This window comes from Salvelinus fontinalis, chromosome 5 (genome assembly GCF_029448725.1).
Source record: "Salvelinus fontinalis isolate EN_2023a chromosome 5, ASM2944872v1, whole genome shotgun sequence".
Lineage (NCBI taxonomy): Eukaryota > Metazoa > Chordata > Actinopteri > Salmoniformes > Salmonidae > Salvelinus > Salvelinus fontinalis.
Genome location: NC_074669.1, coordinates 51,743,574 through 51,765,512, shown reverse-complemented (window position 1 = coordinate 51,765,512; position 21,939 = coordinate 51,743,574). Strand labels below are relative to the sequence as shown.

At 45.0% G+C, this 21,939-nt stretch overlaps 1 protein-coding gene across 1 annotated transcript in view; it reads left to right on the top strand.

Moving 5' to 3' along the window:
* Positions 1-8,263: 8,263 nt before the first annotated feature.
* The window catches only part of smox (spermine oxidase), a 29,229-nt gene continuing 15,553 nt past the window's right edge, over positions 8,264-21,939 (top strand). The window contains exons 1-3 of the mRNA XM_055923822.1: positions 8,264-8,387; positions 18,019-18,253; positions 19,349-19,575. Coding sequence (XP_055779797.1) covers positions 18,046-18,253; positions 19,349-19,575 — 435 coding nt within the window. The 5' untranslated portion in view covers positions 8,264-8,387; positions 18,019-18,045. The remainder of the gene's footprint in view (positions 8,388-18,018; positions 18,254-19,348; positions 19,576-21,939) is intronic.

Sequence of the window (21,939 nt, the reverse complement as noted above, 5' to 3'; positions counted from 1 at the left end):
TTCACCATTCAGTTACTACTGGGCAAAACATAATTTGAAACACAACCAAAACAAACTGCAAATGCATCATATAGTCCATACGCTTGATGTAATCATTGCGTACTAGGAGTATGGGACCCATACTACTTCATGAATTTGTCCAAATAGTTATGGAAAAAATGAGTCCTTCAAATGGGAGGACTAGATACATAAGTGCTTTCATTTCTTTAAATGGTAAAACAGATATGTGTGAAAAAACCCTCAAATAAAAGGTGACATTGAATGTTTCATTTGAATGTTTCAATCTAAAATCCAAAATGCAGGATTTTAGAGCCAAATCGACACATTTTTGCTTCACCAAATAGATACGTAGGGGAGTGAAGCTGTCCTCACACCCCTTCTATCTTTTAGTCTAGTACTCTCTGATGGGAGGGTTGAAGATACTCTTTAATCAACTAATACTAAAAGGTTTAACTGATTGCAGGACTGTCCATGGGCTATTATTGTCCCTCTGGAAACAAAAGGCAGATTAGTTCCCGGCCCCCTGGAACACACAATGATGGATAGGCACTGAAAGAGCTTTGCTTTTGCCAACTGCACACTCTTATCCTCAGACAAACTCTAACAAAGACCTCTTTGTAGAGACAGACTGTTTATAGTTTGGCCATGATGAATGCTGAACACACTGAGAACACATTTTTCAACAGAACACCGTGTTACAATGGTTGTCGTTTTTGGATATCTACAAAGGCATTTGGTTATTATCAATTCCTTTTCAATGCAGTTCAAGAAGTAAACTAAAAATCCAATTCCAATATTCCACAATGATTCTCTATAAGAAAAACATGGAATAGGAATTTCAGTTTTCCTCCTGAATTGACTGAATTGAAAATGAATTGAGGGTTGAAAAATTCCAGTAACTTTCCCAAAATTCCCAGGTTTCCTGAAATCCTGGTTGGATTCCGGATTTCCTGTTTACACACACAGGATGGCGTCGGCAGACATGGCCACCCTGTTTCTAGCTCCTAGCCAACTTTGCATTATTTATTATGAAATTGTTTATTTTTTTGTGTTATTTCTTACATTATTTGCTCAGAATGTTTCTTGCATTATTACCTACAGCCGAAAATAGCTTTTGGATATTAGATCGGCGGTCACTCACCAGCATGTCGACCAGAAATTTGTTTGAACTCCAAGGCAGTTCCATTCATTCCTTCCAGCGAGACATCAGGGACTGTGACACACTTTGTTTTATGGAATCATGGCTCTCTCCGGATATATTGTCCCCTTCAATTCAGCCAGCGGTGTACTCCGTCCATCCATCTGAGAAAAACATTGACGTATACACTGTCATGGTGACTGAGTTCATGAAGAAGTGCATAGAGGATGTTGTTCCCACTGTGGCGATTATAACTTACTCAAACCAAAAACTATGAATATATAGCAGCATTCATGCCAACCACTGTATTTACCCACGGCAAGGTGACTGGGAACATGGAAGTGTACAAACAGACCAGCTATGAGCTCTGTAAGGCAATACAAGAGGCAAAACTACAGTACAGGGACAAAGTGGAGTCACGTATGTGGCAGGGACTCCAGACAATCACAGATTATAAAGGGAAAGCCAGCCACGTTGCGGACACAAATGCTTCGTTCCTTGACAAGCTAAACACCCTCTTCACCCGCTTTGAGAAAAACACAGAGCCGCTGACGTGGGCCACCAACACTCACAAGGACTGTGAGCTCTCATTCTCTGTGGTCGTTCAAGCATGTTAACTCTCACAAGGCTGCTTGCCCAGACGGTTTCCCAATCCATGTCTTCAGAGCATGTGCATTCCGGCTGGCTGGACTATTTACAGACATATTCAACCTCTCCCTATCCCAGTCTGCTGTCCCCACTTGCTTCAAGATGTCCACCATTGTTCCTGTACCCAAAAAAACAGAAGCTAACTGAACTATATGACTATATGACAGTCATAGTAAGTACATTTTTCCTCAACAAAGTAGTGATCAGCAAAGTCAGAGCCAGTAAGGGGGGATCTAAAAAAGAAGTGGGAGGGCCAGAGGTGGCAGAATGGAGTGGGAGGGTTTCGATGTAGGGTTTGAGCATAGCCTGAAAGTAAGGAGGGGCAGTTCCTCGCTCCGTAGGCAAGTACCATGGTCTTGTAGGGAATGCAAGCTTCAACTGGAAGCCAGTGGAGTGTGTGGAGGAGTGGGATGACATGGGAGAAATTGAACAACAGGTGGCCTGCAACTTATCCAGGAGGTTGCAGGCCAAGTGGGTCAAGTGGGTAGCCCAGCCAACAGCGAGTTGCAGTAGTCCAGACGGGAGATGACAAGGGCCTAGATTAGGACCTGAGGCGGTTCCTGTGTGAGATAGGGTCATACTCTACGGATGTTGTAGAGCATGAACCTGCAGGAGTGAGTCACTGCTTTGATGTTTGTAGAAAATGACCGGGTGTTGTCCAGGGTCACACCAAGGTTCTTTACACTCTGGGAGGGGACACTTTGGAGTTGTCAACCGTGATGTAGAGGTATTGGGAGCGGGCAGGGCTTTCCCAGGAGGATGAGCTTGAGGTAATGGGCCGACAACCAAGCTGAGATATCTGCCAGGCACGCAGAGATGTGTGTCGCCACCTGGGTGTCAGAAGGGGGATGGAGAAAAGTAGTTGAGTATCATCCACATAGAAATGATAGGAGAGACCATGTGAAGTAATGATGGAGTCGGGTGATTGGTCTATAGAGAGAAGAGGAGAGGGCCTTGAACCGAGCCCAGGGGGACACCAGTAGTAAGAGTACGTGGTGCAGACACATTCCTCTCCACGTCACGGTAGGAGCGGCCTGCCAGGTAGGATGCAATCAAAGAGAATGCCCAGCCCTGAGAGGGTGGAGAAGAAGATCTGATGGTTCACGGTGTCGAAGGCAGCGGATATATCTAGAAGAATGAGAACAGTGGAAAGAGAGTCAGCTTTGGCAGTGCCTCTGTGACACAGAGAAAGCAGTCTCGGTTGAGTAACCCGTCTTGACCCTGGTTAGCGTCAAGAAGATTGTTTTGAGAGAGATAGCGAGAGCGTTGGTCAGAGACAGCATGCTCAATAAAAAAAAGAAGAGATACCGTTCTATAATTTTGACGTCAGAGGAGTCGAGCAGCTGCAATCCTCCTCTCTTTCATGTTGACGGAATGGTATATGACTATCATACAGTATACACTTTTATTTTTTGTTGTCCTAGGCTACCTGGCTAAAATTCTTGCTCGCTAGCCTAACTTCCTTTCATGGGCAGCGTTAGCTAGTTAACATTAACCTTCTACACCCTTCCTTGAAACTTAGTCATTGTTACTAGCTGGGTACCATCCAGTACTCGACACTTCACCTTAGAGACTGCTGCCCTATGCACATAGTCATTTAACACTGGTCACATTAATAATGTTTACATACTGTTTTACCCACTTCAAATGTATGTACTGTATTCTAGTCATGGCTCATCCTATATAATTATTTTAAAAAGAAAAAAAATATTGAACCTTTATTTAACTAGGCAAGTGAGTTAAGAACAAATTCTTATTTTACAATGACGGCCTACACCGGCCAAACCCGGACGACGCTGGGCCAATTGAGCGCCGCCCTATGGGACTCCCAGTCACGACCTGTTGTGATACGGCTTGGATCCTGACTTAACTTTAACTGACTTACTGTAACTACTGCTATACAAAATGGTTCTATTTATATACTGTCCATACTGACTATACACACCATTACATATATATACAGTTGAAGTCGGAAGTTTACATACACCTTAGCCAAATACATTTAAACCCAGTTTTTCACAATTCCTGACATTTGATCCTAGTTAAAATTCCCTGTATTAGGTCAAATAGGATCACCACTTTTATTTTAAGAATGTGAAATGTCAGAAGAATAGTAGAGCGAATTATTTATTTCAGCTTTTATTTCTTTTATCACATTCCCAGTGGGTCAGAAGTTAACATACACTCAATTAGTATTTGGTAGCATTGCCTTTGAATTTCTTAACTTGGGTCAAACGTTTTGGGTAGCCTTCCACAGCTTCCCACAATAAAGTGGGTGAATTTTGGCCCATTCCTCCTGACAGAGCTGGTGTAACTGAGTCAGGTTTGTAGGCCTCCTTGCTCACACACGCTTTTTCAGTTCTGCCCACAAATTCTCTGTAGGATTGAGGTCAGGGCTTTGTGATGGCCACTCCAATACCTTGACTTTGTTGTCCTTAAGCCATTTTGCCACAACTTTGGAAGTCTGCTTGGGGTCATTGTCCATTTGGAAGACTCAGTTGCGACCAAGCTTTAACTTCCTGACTGATGTCTGGAGATGTTGCTTCAATATATCCACATAATTTTCCTGCCCCATGAAGCCATCTATTTTGTGAAGTGCACCAGTCATTCCTGCAGCAAAGCACCCCCACAACATGATGCTGCCACCCCCGTGCTTCACGGTTGGGATGGTGTTCTTCGGCTTGCAAGCCTCCCCCTTTTTCCTCCAAATATAACGATGGTTGTTATGGCTAAACAGTTCTATTTTTGTTTCATCAGACCAGAGGACATTTCTCCAAAAAGTGTGATCTTTGTCCCCATGTGCAGTTGCAAACCGTAGTCTGGCTTTTTTATGGCGGTTTTGGAGCAGTGGCTTCTTCCTTGCTGAGCGGCCTTTCAGGTTATGTCAATATAGGACTCGTTTTACTGTGGCTATAGATACTTTTGTTCCTGTTTCCTCCAGTATCTTCACAAGGTCCTCTGCTGTTTTTCTGGGATTGATTTGCACTTTTCGCACCAAAGTACATTCATCTCTAGGAGACAGAATGCCTCTCCTTCCTGAGCGGTATGCGTGGTCCCATGGTGTTTATACTTGCGTTCTATTGTTTGTACAGATGAATGTGGTACCTTCAGGCGTTTCGAAATTGCTCCCAAGGATGAACCAGACAATTTTGAGACCTGAGGTCTTGGTTGATTTCTTTTGGTTTTACCATGTTGTCAAGCAGAGAGGCACTCAGTTTGAAGGTAGGCCTTGAAATACATCCACAGGTACACCTCCAATTGACTCAACTAATGTAAATTCGCCTATCAGAAGCTTCTAAAGCCATGACATAATTTTCTGGAATTTTCCAAGCTGTTTAAAGGCACAATCAACTTAGTGTATGTAAACTTCTGACCCACTGGAATTGTGATACAGTGAATGATAAGTTAAATAATCTGTCTGTAAACAATTGTTGGAAAAATTACTTGTGTGATGCACAAAGTAGATGTCCTAACCGACTTGCCAAAACTATAGTTTGTTATCAAGAAATTTGTGGAGTGGTTGAAAAATGAGTTTAAATGACTCCAACCTAAGTGCATGTAAACTTCTGACTTCAACTGTATACAAACTCGACATGGCCAAAAGTATGTGGACCCGCCTTCTAATTAGTGGATTTGTCTATTTCAGCCACACACGTTGCTGACAGGTGTATAAAATCGAGCAGACAGCCATGCAATCTCCATAGACAAACAGTGGCAGTAGAATGGCCCGTACTAAAGAGCTCAGTGACTTTAAACCAGGCACCGTCATAGGATGTTACCTTTCCAACAAGTCAGTTTGTCAAATCTCTGCCTTGCTAGAGCTTCCCTGGTCAACTGTAATTGCTGTTATTGTGAAGTGGAAACATTTATGAGCAACAACATTAGCGCATTGGGCCAGCGCATTACTGGCCCATTGGGCCAGTAACCGAAAGGTTGCTAGATCAAATCCCTGAGCTGACAAGGTAAAAATCTGTCGTTCTGCCCCTGAACAAGCAGTTAACTCCTAGGCCGTCATTGTAAATAGGATTTTTTTCTTAACTGACTTGCCTAGTTAAATACATTTTGGTGGAGGAGGAATAATGGTCTGGGGCTGTTTTTCATGGTTCGGGCTAGGCCCCTTAGTTCCAGTGAAGGGAAATCTTAACATTACAATTTACAATGACTTTCTAGACGATTCCGTGCTTCCAACTTTGTGGTAACAGTTTGGGGAATGTCCTTTCCTGTTTCAGCATGACAATGACCCCATGCACAAAGCGGCGTTCATACAGAAATTATTTGTCGAGTTCGGTGTGGAAGAACTTGACTGGCCTGCACGGAGCACTGACCTTAACCCCATCGAACACCTTTGGGATGAATTGGAATGCCGACTGCGAGTCAGGCCTAATCGACAAATGTCGGTGCCCGACCTCACTAATGCTCTTGTGGCTGAATGAAAGTCCCCCTCAGCAATGTTCCAAAATCTAGTGGAAAGCCTTCCCAGAAGCGTGGAGGCTGTTACACCAGCAAAAGGGGGAATAACTCCATATTAATGCCCATGATTTTGGAATGAGATGTTCGACAAGCAGGTGTCCACATTCTTTGGGCCATGTAGTTTATTAGGTACACCATCCTGTTCACGAAAATGGATTGCTCCTACAGATGGTGAGTCACGTGGCTTTTTATATAAAACAGGCAGACAGGCATTGAGGCATTCAGTTACTCTTTGATTGAACAACCCATCCTGTCTGGTGTCAACAGTACAGGCTTGTAGCGGTGGTGCACTGCCATTCAATCTGCAGCAACTGCATGATACCATTGCATCAGCATGGACTATCATCCCTGTGGAACGTTTCCGAATCCATGCCCCAAAGAATTCAGGCTTTTCTGGAGACAAAGGGGGGTCCGACCCAGTTCCTAATAAACTGGCAGGTATATATACACTGAGTATACCAAACATTAGGAACACCTTCCTAATATTGTGTTGCACCCCCCAAGGCATAACAATCTTTCTTTAACCTATCTCCTTCCCTTCGTCTACACTGATTGAAGTGGATTTAACATTAATAAGGAATCCTAGCTTTCACCTAGATTCACCTGGTCAGTCTATGTCAAGAAAAGAGGTGTCCTTAAAAAAAAAAAATGGGGTGGATTTTTGTGTTGTTTCGTAATGCTAGGTATAACTGCACTCTTGGAGCTAGAAACACAAGCATTTCGCTGCGCCAACATCTGCAAATATCTGTATGCGACAAAATCTGATTTGATTTTGATTTGATTCCTTCCTTATTCCAGGATTCTTCCAACCGGGATTTAAAAACGGGTCATTTTAGGGATGTTTAGAATCTTGGAACTTCAGCCCTTGCTGTTTGAGTGACACACTTCAGTTGAGCATCTTCACATCGTAAAACCATCACCTGCACGGTTAATATACTGTCGTCCTTCTATAAAACTATAATTTCTCCTGTCTTCTTTCTCATTTTCTCTCGAACACTTTTTCCTAGAGTCTGACACATGAATAGCTCCGCTGTTGGCCAATATACATTTACAGTTTGTGCTGTCTACAAATAATCCTTTCTCGGTTAGCCATTATGGGCACTCACCTCAGGATGTGCTGGTTGGGCTGGCCTTCTATGGACAAGTCAGGGTTGCTCATATTAATTAAGCCCCAATGCAGTCTTTTTTTATTCGATTTTTTAAATCATCACTGTATGTCTAATAAATCACTGTGTGTTTATTTGAATGAAAAATAACTCCAAATATATTTCAATTGCTGTTGAAATGCTCAGTCTGATCGTGTAGTTGTTTTGGGGTGGGCCAGTAACCCGAAAGGTTGCTAGATTGAATCCCCGAGCTGACAAGGTAAAAGTCTGTCGTTCTGCCCCTGAACAAGGCAGATAACCCACTGTTCCTAGGCCGTCATTGTAAATAAGAATTTGTTCTTAACTGACTCGCCTAGTTAAATAAATGTTAAACAAACAAAAATGTAAAATACAGTTGCAAATATATTAACATACACAGCCCTGATTGGTGGACAGGATTGTCTAGACTGTCTAGACTAGAGCATACCCGCATACCACTTCAAAGTAAGAAGATACATATTATGCAAATAACAGATGACTGGCGATTGGTCAGAATAATCAGATTGTGATGTCATGGTCTAGGCAAAAAAAAAACATGATCAGTGCTATTCTGAATCCTTGGAACATCCATACCCTAACCTTAACCTTAACCCATACCTTAACCATAAACCTTACCCAACCCTAATCTTAACCATTGGGGAAGGGAAGTCCCAAGGATCCCCGAATAGCAAGAACCAAAACTCCATCCCACATGAACAGACTGAAATTCTAGGCGTTTTTTTTCTCTCCAAAAGCTCTTAAACTAAAAGTGCATTTTCATAATTTCCCCAATTTCAGAAAGTTATTTCGATCTCATATCGTGGAAATATTGGGTAAATCACGTTTTTGATTGTACTGCTCCTTTAAGCGGGGAGGCAGCGGCAACAGGGAACTGGCTGCTTCTGGTTTCAAGGCACATATAAATACAAAGCGGAGCCGGGTACGAGGAAAACACAAAGGAGAAGAGGAGAATTCTCACGTTTAAAACTGAAGACTAACGGAGTCAGGTAATGAGCGCCTCCTGAAATCAAGCTTGTTTCCTAGAAGGTAAAACATGTAAAACGCCATTCGTCGCAGTCCAGTCTTGGTTATAATATTCATCAACATTGTGGATAGCAAAGAAGTAAACAGCTGAGCTGCAGCTGTCACAGTAGGGTACGGTGTGTACTTGTTGTAGGCAAGTGTATTTATGCCTAGTGTTGAATTATGTGCCGTATTAGGCTACAAAAAATAGGTAAGCAATAAAATATAAAGCAAATGATCTTAATTCGATTGTTTACCTCGCTTTGTAAAATTATGCTGTTGGATGTTCAAAACCTTATTGTAATAGCCTAAGTTTAATTCTGTGTAAAATGTGTATTCTGTTGTATTTTCTATTCCGTTTTGACTAGATATTTCTCCCCATTGAATGGTTTCAGTGAATCAGGATATCTCACAGAAGAAGAACTAGTCGTTCTTTGTTTCAAACTGTGGTCTGGTGGTCTGTGTTGCTACTTTGACTATTACGTGGCAGAGGATGAGATACACACAGCCGTGCGTAGCCTGTCTGGAACGCAACGCTACTTTCTCTGTGGTCAGCAAAATAAACTTGAGAACCTCAATGACATTTTCTCCCTCTTTCCCGTCTTTATTTTGCCTGTATTCATTCATCCCTCTCTTAGTTTCATATTATATGAATAGAATATGAATGGGATGGAATATCATTTTATTCAATTAACTTGTTTTACGATGTTATTGTAATTGATTCAATCCCAGTCCCTTATCTGTAACCCAATGAATCAGAAAATAGATGGAAAAAAATCATTACAGCTGTTCTTGCGAAATTCCACTAGTTTATGCATGAATAATTACAAGCATATGCACATTGCCTGAAGGTGTAATACCCTTTTTCTACAAAATAAGTCAAGGTTTATCGTTACGTAAAGTAAAGAATATGATCTATCTGGACTCAATGCTGTCAGAGGGTATCCACATATCTTCCCCATTCAGAATCATCGCTCTTTGTTTTCAACCTTTTCAAAAGACACTACTGTTCATTGTGCACCACCTCACTGCATTCCAACCTGTTCCCCTTGCTGGCAGTACCATTTTAACTGCGGCTTACCTTTGGCATTACCACTCTAGTCCTAGGGGCCCCGGACTCCTGTTTATACGGCTCCAGGATGGATGACACCCAAGCATCAGTTCTAGCACTGCCAGCCAGAGGCCCTCCCCTAGCCCTAGCATCCCAGCTCTGGAACACCGGAGCTTGGAGAGAGGTGTGGAATTTCTGGGGCCTGTCTGGCACAGGGCCCGGGCCCCCAAGGCTAGAGCGCTCCTGTCCTTTTTGATGTTTGCGGTCTTGAGGAAGCAAGACGTCATGTTGCCACACTAGCAAGCACTGCAGTGCGCACTAGGGGTTTGATCCAGACCAGAGATGTTCCAGGGTTGTCGGATATGGCATGAAAGCAGCTGTGGAGTGGACGGAAGTGCAGACGGTGAGGAGTTGGATGGAGGAAGGGTGTGTGTGTGTTTTAGGAAGGCCGGTATTTGGAAGGAAAAGAGAGGGGGTGGCCTTACAACTCAACAAATAACAGGCAGACTTCTTTTTAACCTTACAGTCCTTTTTTATGCCCTGGCCTGCCCCTGGAAAGAGCAACCTCGAGAAATGTCAGTCAAATGTAGGCTAGGTTGCTCGTTTCTAGGTCACACGCTGTAGAGTTCCCCACCCCGGGTCCAGCCCCCGTTAATCTGCATGCTGCGGCATGACTGGGGAGAGAGGAGTGGTGACATGTGGCGAGTGCGTTAACCAGCCAGGGATAATGGAATCACAGCGGCTCTATGTCTTGGTCCAGGGAGGGAGAGAGAGGTCTGTGTGTGTGTACATGCACACGTGTGTGTGACAGAGAGTGTATGTGACCTGGGAAACAGCAGCCCAATTCTGTGATCCTTTCTCTGCAAATCTTATTGCTGTTTTGTAGTAAAACCATAGTATTACTGTAATAGTACTAGGCAGCTTTACTGTATATGCAATACACTAAATACACCATCCTGGGACATTTAATACCTTTTTACTCCTGTGATTCAGAAAGTAAGGCTGAATGTGCGTATTATGTCATTTTCCCCAGTGATTTATAGTAGTGCTTGCATACAAATCCCACATTGCTTCACAAGTAAATGTGGATGCAGGATTAAAGCTTTGGAGAAGCATGTATCACGAGCAGACTTTTCTGTTATTACAGTCAGAAAGGAAGCCCATCTTCCTTCAGAATCCCTGAAGGAATCCAGGGCCCACTAACACTTTGTCCCAAATGGCACCCAATTTCCAATACACTGCACTACTTTTGACCAGGGCCCTAAGTAGTGCACTATTTGGAACCCTCCGTGCCACATGTATTACATAGTTACAGGCCCTTCTAGCCTCTGGGAAAGGGGATACCTAGCCAGTTGCACACTGAATGCGTTCAACCGAAATGTGTCTTCCATATTTAACCCAACCTCTGACTCAGAGAGGTGCGGGATGCTGGCCCAACACTCTTAACCGGTAGGCTAGATGCCTCCATAGAGTGACTGTGGTCTTACGGATGAGAAGGGGTATTTTTCCAGTTTAGATGTGTCACCTTGTGTTGTGGGGATGGGGAAGGAACAAAGGGAAACGTGTTTGCTTTATCTTTTTCCCTGGATTTCCTCTCACTTGATGAGAAGCATCCCTAACACAGATTGAGGACTGCCTTGGAACACTAATAACAAAAAAGATACAAACTCTTCCGAACTGTTTCGGCTGGGATGCCTTTACTTTATCGGCCTGTAACTGTGGTGCTGCTCTGCTGTGGGCCCCATGGGCTCCTTGAGCGAGCTCCACTGTGGGTCCTTCAACAGGAAATGTCTCGGTGACCTACAAAAAGGATTTGCTGACATCACACCCCGCTGTGTATCCTCACAGATGCTCAGTGTGCTCGTGGCTTATCTTACATGTGTCTGCCTGAACTTAGCAAGAGGTCCAATTCATCCCCCATTACCTCTCAATTCAATTACATTAAAACAACTTTCGTTTTTTTCTTTTGGTCCATGAAACAAGCTGCACCACAAATGAGAAAAGCATAAGTGTGTGTGTTGGTGTGTGTTAACATCAGTGTTCACCTCTAAAGCTCTGTATAAAACCCATAAATTATTATTAATATAACACACAATTAATAGGTTAATATGTGACAGAAGGAAGGTTTGAAAAATACCAAATCATGAGCAGTAAAAATACATTTGAATTGTTCCTCAGCCCGCAGGCACTTAGTCAGCCGACTCTTAACTCCACCATCGTTTCAGTTATGAGGTGACCCGGGGATGCCTATTAGCCCCCAAAAATGGATGAATGTTGTCATAATTAGGATCGTCATTATCGGGAGTATTATTGCTGTGTGTGTGTGTGTGTGTGTGTGTGTGTGTGTGTGTGTGTGTGTGTGAGAGTGATTGATTGTGTGCATGCACCAGTAGAGGCTCCTCAGAGGAGGAAGGGAGGACCATCCTCCTCAGTGAATTCATAAAATAAAAATAGTGAAACATTTAAAACGTTATCCCTTTTAGATAAAATTAAACTAAACATATACACATGTTACCAAGTAATTTATTAAAACACTGTTTTGCAATGAAGGTCTACAGTAGGCTCAACAGCACTCTGTAGGGTAGCACCATGGTTTAGCCGGAGGACAGCTAGCTTCTGTCCTCCTCTGGGTACATTACCTTCAATACAAAACCTAGGACCCTCATGGTTTTCACCCTCTCCAATAGACTTAAACAGTATGTATGACAACTTCCGGAGGACGTCGTCCAACCTATCAGAGCTCTTGCAGCATGAACTGACATGTCCACCCAATCAAACGATCAAATAATGAATCTACTACTGAAAGCATAAGCTACATCTAGCTAGCACTGCAGTGCATACAATGTGGTTGAGTAGTTTACTCAAAGAGAGAGAAAGACAATTCATTTATTCCAAAATGGGAAGGGAGGGTAGGGGGGAGGGAGGGTAAAGGGAGGTAAGGAGAGAGTGGGAGAGAGAGATTCACTTACTTAGCTAGCTAGTTTTGCCTGCTCAAACAGAGGGATGTTACAGTATGTGTGTGTAGCCACTCTATTCTTGCTGATTAGGGTTTTCTCCCCTTGCTGCTCAGTTCTATGCCTCAAGGCCACAAGGCTATTCTTCTGTTCCTAGAATCTTATTAATTTGGAGACTGTGTAGTGGCCTTGTTAGTGTACCACTGTGTATGACTAGGTCCCTGGCCTCGGTATTCTGTCCACAACGCTGGTCCTGTTCGCTGGATAAAATCAGGCAATAAACATGGTATACGTACAAACCGTCATTGCTATTTCAAATGGGAATCCATTCTGAAATAATAAGTCATTTCACAGGATTATGTTTTTTTAATATTAGACGTTCGGCATCTGTGACGAATACCACAACTCTGTTGATAGTTTATTGAGGTATGATTAGCACTTTTCAGGATCGTGTGAATATTCCAGTCAAGGCATCACCGACAAATGAACGTGAAGAAATAGATGCAGAGAGAGAATTGTACTACTTTTGACCATTGAGGGCTATGAAACGGATGCAGAAAGAGGAACCATCCCAAATGGAACCCTGTTCAGACTCATTGAACGGTCTAGCCAGCTAGGACTTGTCCAGACATGTTTTGCTTCCTTCTCAGCCCGCTACTATTATAATTTCCCACTACTCAACACTCTTAGTCTTGTGATGCAGACAGCTGTGAGGTCAAAGGTGAACACAGCTGGGAAGAAGGTTCTGAACTTCAAGTGTTGCAATCACTGCTGTTTGTGCTTGAAATGTAACCTTTCTGCAATATACTGTGAACTATATTAGTTCCCATAGTCTGTACAGCATTTTCAGTTGGTGCCTGAAATGCTGGTGTCTAACTTTCCTGAGCTATTTAGGCTGCGTTTACACAGGCAGCCCGATTCTGATCTTTTTTCCACTAATTGGTCTTTTCACCAATCCCATCAGATCTTTTTCAGCAGATCTTTTTCAGAGCTGATCTGATTAGTCAAAGACCAATTAGTGAAAAAAAGATCAGAACTGGGCTGCCTGTGTAAACACAGCCACTGTGTACTGTATTCGAGCCTTATGAAACACAACTAGTTTGAAACCAGTTTCGAAGAGACATCTTTCCCACGGTACATAGTGTGAAGAGAGTTAGTTCCCATAGTCTCTAAACAGCATGTGATATAATTAAGTGATATAATTAAGCAATAAGGACCGAGGGGGTGTGGTATATGGCCATTATACCATGGCAACGCGGAGTGCCTGGATAAAGCCATTAGCCGTGGTATATTGGCAATATACCACAAACACCCGACGTGCCTTATTGCTATTATAAACGGGTTACCAACGTAATTAGAGCAGTACATTTTTTTGTTTGTTGTCATACCCGTTGTATACGGTCTGACATGCTACGTCTTTCAGCCAATCAGCATTCAGGGCTGAAACCACCCAGTTTATAATCCACATTTTGGTCTGGGTGGTAGTAAGTGTACTCAAATTGGTTTGTTTTGGCTCCGTCCTCTTGCACTTTGTGTACCAATTTGGTGTCATCTGAAACAGTAAACAGCAAACCTTTGGGAAGCTCAGATGAGCAGCATACCCCAGACGCAGCTGCAGTTCTAAATAGACGGTAATGGATTCACTCAACCGGTTTGACCGCGTGACCCTGGTTCGGGAGAAACCGCCTTTTTCTTGTGTGTGCGAGACGGTTTCTCAGTATGGTACCGCAGCATTGCCATGTGCAGCAGCGTTGCCGTGGTGACAGAGCGGGGAGGTTTTGTGGGGGAGAGGGGAGTGGAGTGCGTCACATGTAGGAACTGGAGGTAGCATATGGTCTCACCTCTCAGAGGAAGAGGAGGGGTGGGGGGGGGTGCGCTCAGGGATGAAATAAATTGAAAAATGAGGATAATGGAACACGTTACTGCTCTGTTTAGTCTGCTTCCTAATGCATTTTCCTCCTTGATCCTTCCATCCCCTCTTCATCTTTCACACACAGACGTACTTTTTCTCTTTTGTCTCTCTTGCTTTTCCTATTTTTTTCTTACCATCTCCCCCTCTTTCTTTCTCTCTCTTCTGTGTCCTTTCTTCCACTGCCTGCTTTCTGTCAAATGTGCCTATTCTCCATTTGGCAAGGCCCCCGTGGTACAGCACTTCAGCTCACTTGCGTACACACACGCTACTTCAGTGAGAGTGGTGGAAGGAAGTCCGTGAGAAAATAATAAAATAAAGCGTATTTCACCTCAACAATTGACGATGCCGTCGCCCCACAACAGCCAATTAAGGGCCCGCATGAGTCTCGTTCATTTGGTGTTGCTTGGTGTTTTGTTTTGAGACTACATTAGATTAGTATAATGGGATCAGGGAGATGCGCTTCAAATACGCTCCCTTTTGCATTTGTTTCCTCAGACACAGTTGTCTACATGTTATTATAAACTGAGTGGCCGAGCCCTGGATGCTGATTGGCTGACAGCCGTCATTGTAAATAAGAATTTGTTCTTAACTGACTTGCCTAGTTAAATAAAGGTAAATAAAATAGGTATGACAAAACATAGATTTTTACTGCTCTAATTACGTAACCAGTTTATAAAGGCAATAAGGCACCTCGGAGGCTTGTGGTATGGCCATTATACCACGGCTAAGGGCTCTGTCCAGGCACTCTGCGTTACATTGTTGTCACGGTTGTCGTAAGAACGGGACCAAGGCGCAGCGGATGTTGAGTTCCACATATTTATTTCCAAGTGAAACTTCAGCAAAACAAAAATATACCAATAAACGAACAACGAAACGTGACTACGTGGTGCACATGCACAAACACAAAACAATATCCCACAAACACAGGTGGGAAAAATAGCTACTTAAATATGATCCCCAATTAGAGACAACGATTACCAGCTGCCTCTAATTGGGAATCATACACAACACCAACATAGAAAATATAAACTAGACCACAACATAGAAATTATACACTAGAATATCCCCTAGTCACGCCCTGACCTACTACACCATAGAGAAACAAGGGCTCTCTATGGTCAGGGCGTGACAGTACCCCCCCAAAAGGTGCGGACTCTGGCCGCAAAACCTGAAACCAAATGGGGAGGGTAGGGGGGGGTGAGTAGTGTTGGTGTCGGCTCCGGTGTAGGTCGTAGCCCCCGCCCAGACCCCGGGTCCTGCCATCGCGCCGGGCTGAACGCGGTGCCTGGACTGGGCATCGTCACAAGGGAGGACTCCGGCCATGGAGCTGGGTTGGACGCCGTGCCTGGACTGGGCACCGGCGCAAAGGAGGACTTCGGCCATGGAGCTGAGTTGGATGCCGTGCCTGGGCTGGGCACCGGCGCAGTAGAAGGCTCCGGCCATGGAGCAGGACTGGCCGCCGTGCCTGAACTGGGTACTTGCGCAGAGGAAGGCTCCGGCCTTGGAGCGGGACTGAACGCCGTGCTTGGACTGGGCACCGGCGCAGAGGAAGGCTCCGGCCTTGGAGCGGGACTGGACACCGTGCCTGGACCGGGCCCCGGCGCAGAGGAAGGCTCCTGCCCTGGAGCAGGACTGGACACCGTGCCTGGACTCTCAGGACCATTGACCCTCGCTGGAGGTTCCGGACCGTGGACCGTCGCTGGAGGTTCCGGACCGTTGCTGGAGGTTCCGCACTGTGGAACGTCGCAGGAGGTTCCGGACTGTGGACAGTCGCAGGAGGTTCCGGACTGTGGACAGTCGCAGGAGGTTCCGGACTGTGGACAGTCGCAGGAGGTTCCGGACTGTGGACAGTCGCAGGAGGTTCCGGACTGTGGACAGTCGCAGGAGGTTCCGGACTGTGGACAGTCGCAGGAGGTTCCGGACTGTGGACCGTCGCAGGAGGTTCCGGACTGTGGACCGTCGCCGGAGGTTCCGGACTGTGGACCGTCGCCGGAGGTTCCGGACTGTGGACCGTCGCCGGAGGTTCCGGACTGTGGACCGTCGCCGGAGGTTCCGGACTGTGGACCGTCGCCGGAGGTTCCGGACTGTGGACCGTCGCCGGAGGTTCCGGACTGTGGACCGTCGCCGGAGGTTCCGGACTGTGGATGCGCACTGGAGGCCTGATGCGTGGAGCCAGCATAGGTGGCACCGGACTGGTGACACGCACTTCAGGGCGAGTGCGAGGAGGCGGCACAGGACGTATCGGACTGGAGAGGCGCACTGGAGGCCTGGTGCGTGGATCCGGCACAGGTGGCACCGGACTGGTGACACGCACTTCAGGGCGAGTGCGAGGAGGCGGCACAGGACGTACCGGACTGGGGAGGCGCACTGGAGGCCTGATGCGTGGAGCCGGCACAGGTGGCACCGGACTGGTGACACGCTCTTCAGGGCGAGTGCGGGGAGCAGGCACAGGTCGTACCGGACTGGGGAGGGCGCATTGGAGGCCTGGTGCGTGGAGCCGGCACAGATGGCACCGGACTGGTGACACGCACTTCAGGGAGGGTGCAGGGAGCAGGCACAGGACGTACCGGACTGGGAAGGGTCTCCTGTCCTTCCATGATTTCTTCCCAGGTCCAACTTATTTTTCCCATCGTTGCACGCTGCTTCGTTCTTGTTTGGTGGGATATTCTGTCACGGTTGTTGTAAGAACGCAGGCGCAGCGGATGTTGAGTTCCACATATTTATTTCCAAGTGAAACTTCAGCAAAACAAAAATATACCAATAAACGAACAACTAAACGTGACTACGTGGTGCACATGCACAAACACAAAACAATATCCCACAAACACAGGTGGGGAAAATAGCTACTTAAATATGATCCCCAATTAGAGACAACGATTACCAGCTGCCTCTAATTGGGAATCATACACAACACCAACATAGAAAATATAAACTAGAACACAACATAGAAATTATAAACTAGAAATACCCCCAAGTCACGCCCTGACCTACTACACCATAGAGAAACAAGGGCTCTCTGTGGTCAGGGCGTGACAGTTGTGCATAAGAACAGCCCTTAGCCGTGGTATATTGGCCGTGTACCACACCTCCTCGGGCATTATTGCGTAAATATAATAAGCCCCCACTACACAGCACAGCTACTTCTTAGCCATGCAACGGTAAGGTGTTTTAACAAGGATAAGTATGTTATCCAGAGACAGTGGCTTAGACATCTAGACCACAAAATAGCAAGACCTTTTTGAAATAGTGACTGTTTTAATAACACGATGAACCCGTTCCCCTTTCACACTCAAAGTATGCATACTTAGGAAAGCGCGATGAAATTCTATTTCCAGAATAGATTTGATGTCATAACGGGTATTTGATCTGAAAGAGGGTTTGTGTACAGTACTGTGTACAGTACTGTGTACAGAGGACTTTACTTTGAACTGAGTACTCAATGGAGTACCTGATGCTGATGCTGATGCAATCTCCCCCTGTGTGTAAAGATACTTTCTGTCCTCATCTTGCCTGAGGGAAATTGACTTGCTTTGTTTTTTGTGTGTAGTTCCATTCATGTTTATTAGACAGCAATGAGCAATGAGTCGGATTTGAACCCGTGCTGGCGGCAGTATGGGTTCCAAAGTCAGCGCTTTAGACCGCTGGACCGCGCCGTTTTTAACTAATGGCTTGTTTCTCTGTTTCTGTTTCCCCCTCAGACCCCCTAGAAGAGGAGCTTGGACGGCATGCAAAGTTGTGAAATATCTTCAGACAGCACTGATGACCCCCTTAGTAGAGACCTACGCACTCGTCGACAGCCTCGAATAGTAGTGATCGGCGCGGGCTTGGCCGGTCTCGCAGCTACCAAGAGCCTCCTGGAAAGCGGCTTCACGGATGTCACAGTCCTAGAGGCGTCAGACCGCGTCGGAGGGAGAGTTCAAAGCATTCAGCACGGTAAGAAATGATGCTATGAACTTCATGCAGTACAAACACACGAAGCGCGAGTAAGAAACAATACATGGAGGAAATGACGCTAAACCAGACCCTGGAATTTCATGGGTTATGACTCTGTGGGTGTTTGTTTCTTAAATAGTTCACATTTTCGGTAAGCTGAAAGCTCCGAACCTCACTCACTGAGACATTCGACATGTCTGTGTGAGTGTGTAATCATCAGGTTGTTTCCCCCCGCACTCACATCTAGCTGTCAAAAGGTGCCCCCGTCTATTCTCCATGGGGCTACGCTATCAGTGCTAATGCTAAAAGCCTTCCCGAAATAACACTGGATCAGAATGTGTGCTTTGCGAAGCCCAATTTAAGCTTTCTCAATTCAAAATGTGAAATGCGATTGGGGAATTTGTCTCTCGGATGGATGTGCGGTTAGTCCTGCGGAATCCCCTTTGAGCTGAACAAGTTCGATTACTCCCGTTGCCACGCATGGCTTCAATTCAAGATAAAAAAAACATATTTATCCCTATTCCTCATTCTCTATGAAGCCCTTTCAATAACAAGTATCTCTCGAGTAGGCGGTTGTGGCCTCCTCAAAATGTCCAGTAGGCTGCAGTCACATTCATTGAGTTGACACCCTCTAACTGTAGTTCTTTTCACACCCATTCAATTAAAACAACTTCCTGTTCTCATTTCTCTGCTTATTTAATTGAATTAAAGTTCCATTCCATTCCACTTATTGCCAAATAAACTGACACAAACAATCAAGTTCTTGGGGTGGGTTAACAAAGTTTGTAAGTGTGACCCCAAAGGTGCATCTGATATGACACATTATTCCCTATATATTGCACTACTTTTGACCGGAGCCTAAACCTGTCCCAATATCCTCACTACTTGCATGGCCAAAACATTACTTCATATTGGGACAGAGACTGAGTGTATTACGTATTTTATATGCCATTTAGCAGATGCTTTTATCCAAAACGTACATTTTGTATGTATGGTCCCGGGAATCGAACCCACTATCCTAGCATTGCAAGCGCCAACTGAGCTACAGTGAGGACTACATTTCTTCTTCATCTTCTCCTCCTCCATCTATTCCAGGACAAACGACTTTGGAGCTCGGAGCCACCTGGATCCATGGCGCTAACGGGAACCCGGTGTACCACCTGGCGGAGGACAACGGGCTGCTGGAGCACACCACGGACGGCGAGCGCAGCGTGGGCCGCATCAGCCTGTACACCAAGAACGGCGTGGCCCACTACCAGACCAACAGTGGTACCAGGATCCCCAAGGACCTGGTCGAGGAGTTCAGTGACCTCTACAATGAGGTGAGGGGTGTGTGGGAGGTGTGTGTTTGTGTGTGTCCAGATTACCACTGATGTGTGCACAGGGAGGCACCCATGACTGAATGTAGATACTGTACATACACAGGGGCACGTATGCACAGTTGTGTATAGTACAGGTGTGTATAGTACAGGTGTGCCGGGAAACTCATGCGCACACACACACACACATACACACAATCTGTTTACAGTGGTCCAGTGAAGCGTGTCATGCCCTGTTCAGCTACGTCAGAGCGTTGTTATTCACGCAACATTGGCTTGCCCCCACTACCCTTCAGATCCGAGTAAATAGACACTGTGCAGGGAAAGGGGGACGCTTTCTACACACTTCCCTTTCTCTATGTCCCTGAGTAATTCTCACAATAGTTATGTTCCATAAGTGTTGCAAGCAGCAAAGTTACCAATAAAGAACACAAATACCAGAGTCAATTTTTATAGGATTCACATTGGGTGGGCCAGAAAGAGGTGTATCAAGCTTGGGGTGGATTGTTCACAACGCTTACGGAACTGGAACTATTTCAAGGCACTTGAATACAGAAGAACTTTCTCTACTATCCACCTTAATAACACAGCATTCTCCACAGCAGCACCCATTCCTTTAAGAACCCACTGTACGAACAGGAATATCTACACAGTAATAACAGAGTTTCTAAACCCAGAGGCGCAACATTGCGAGACGTCCGAGAACGCTTGCGAAGCACTCGGCAGACCAGGGTTTGGGGTTTGAGAAGTTATTGAGAAATTGTGAAAATTGTAAAAAAAAAAAAAAGTAAAATATTCTTCCGTAGTTGTTAATTGTCTTGTAATCTGAAGGCACAACTTAGATTCGAGCCAATAAGTAACTGAAAATGTTATTACTCCAACATGGTGAAAGTGACAAACTGTCACATTTTGATTTTCGCCAACAACGACTTAATGTCTGAGGGGTGCCTTTGATTTGACGGCCTGCACATGCAGAGTTCGGCGCGAGACGACCGTTAGACCCGATAACGTGTTTCTGCGCATGAGCTTAGCTAGCCAAAGTCTCCATGACATCGCCTACAAGCGTGATTGAAGATTTCTATTGGAGAAGCGGTTTCTACATACACTACCGGTCAAAAGTTTTAGAACACCTACTCATTCAAGGATTTTTCTTTATTTTTACAATTTTCAACATTGTAGAATAATTGTGAAGACATCCAAACTATGACATAACACATATGGAATCAAGTAGTATATTTGAGATTCTTCAAATAGCCACCCTTTGCCTTGATGACCGCTTTGCACACTCTTGGTATTCTCTTAATCAGCTTCATGAGGTAGTCACCTGGAATGCATTTCAATTAACAGGTGTGCCTTCTTAAAAGTACATTTCTGTAATTTCTTTCCTTCTTAATGCGTTTGAGTCAATCAGTTGTGTTGTGACAAAAGAAGGGGGTATACAGAAGATAGCCCTATTTGGTAAAAGACCAAGTCTATATTATGGCAAGAACCGCTCAAATAAGCAAAGAGAGACGACAGTCCATCATTACTTTAAGATATGAAGGTCAGTCAATCCTGAAAATGTCAAGAACTTTGAAGATTTCTTCAAGTGCAGTCGCAAAAACCATCAAGCGCTATCATGAAACTGGCTCTCACGAGGACCACCACAGGAATGGAAGACCCAGAGTTACCTCTGTTACAGAGGATAAGTTCATTAGAGTTACCAGCCTCAGAAATTGCAGCCCAAATAAATACTTCACAGAGTTCAAGTAACAGACACATCTCAACATCAACGGTTCAGAGGAGGCTGTGTGAATCAGGCCTTCAAGATCTAAGTGTTGCAAAGAAACCACTACTAAAGGATACCAATAATAAGAAGAGATTTGCTTGGGCCAAGAAACATTAGCAATGAACAATAGACCAGTGGAATTTTGTCCTTTGGTCTGGAGTCCAAATTTGAGATTTTTGGTGCCAACCGGCATGTCTTTGTGAGACGGGGTGTGGGTAAAAGGATGATCTCCGCATGTGTATTTCCCACCATAAAGCATGGAGGAGGAGGTGTTATGGTGTGGGGGTGCTTTGCTGGTGATACTGTCTGTGATTTATTTAGGATTCAAGGCACACTTAACCAGCATGGCTACCACATCCCATCTGGTCTGGGCTTAGTGGGACTCATTTGTTTTTCAGCAGGACAATGACCCAACACACCTCCAGGCTCTTTAAGGGCTATTTTACCAAGAAGGTGAGTGATGGAGTGCTGCATCAGATGACCTGGCCTCCACAATCCCCCAACCTGAACCAAATTGAGATGGTTTGGGATGAGTTGGACCGCGGATTGAAGGAAAAGGAGCCAACAACTGCTCAGCATATGTGGGAACTCTTTCAAGA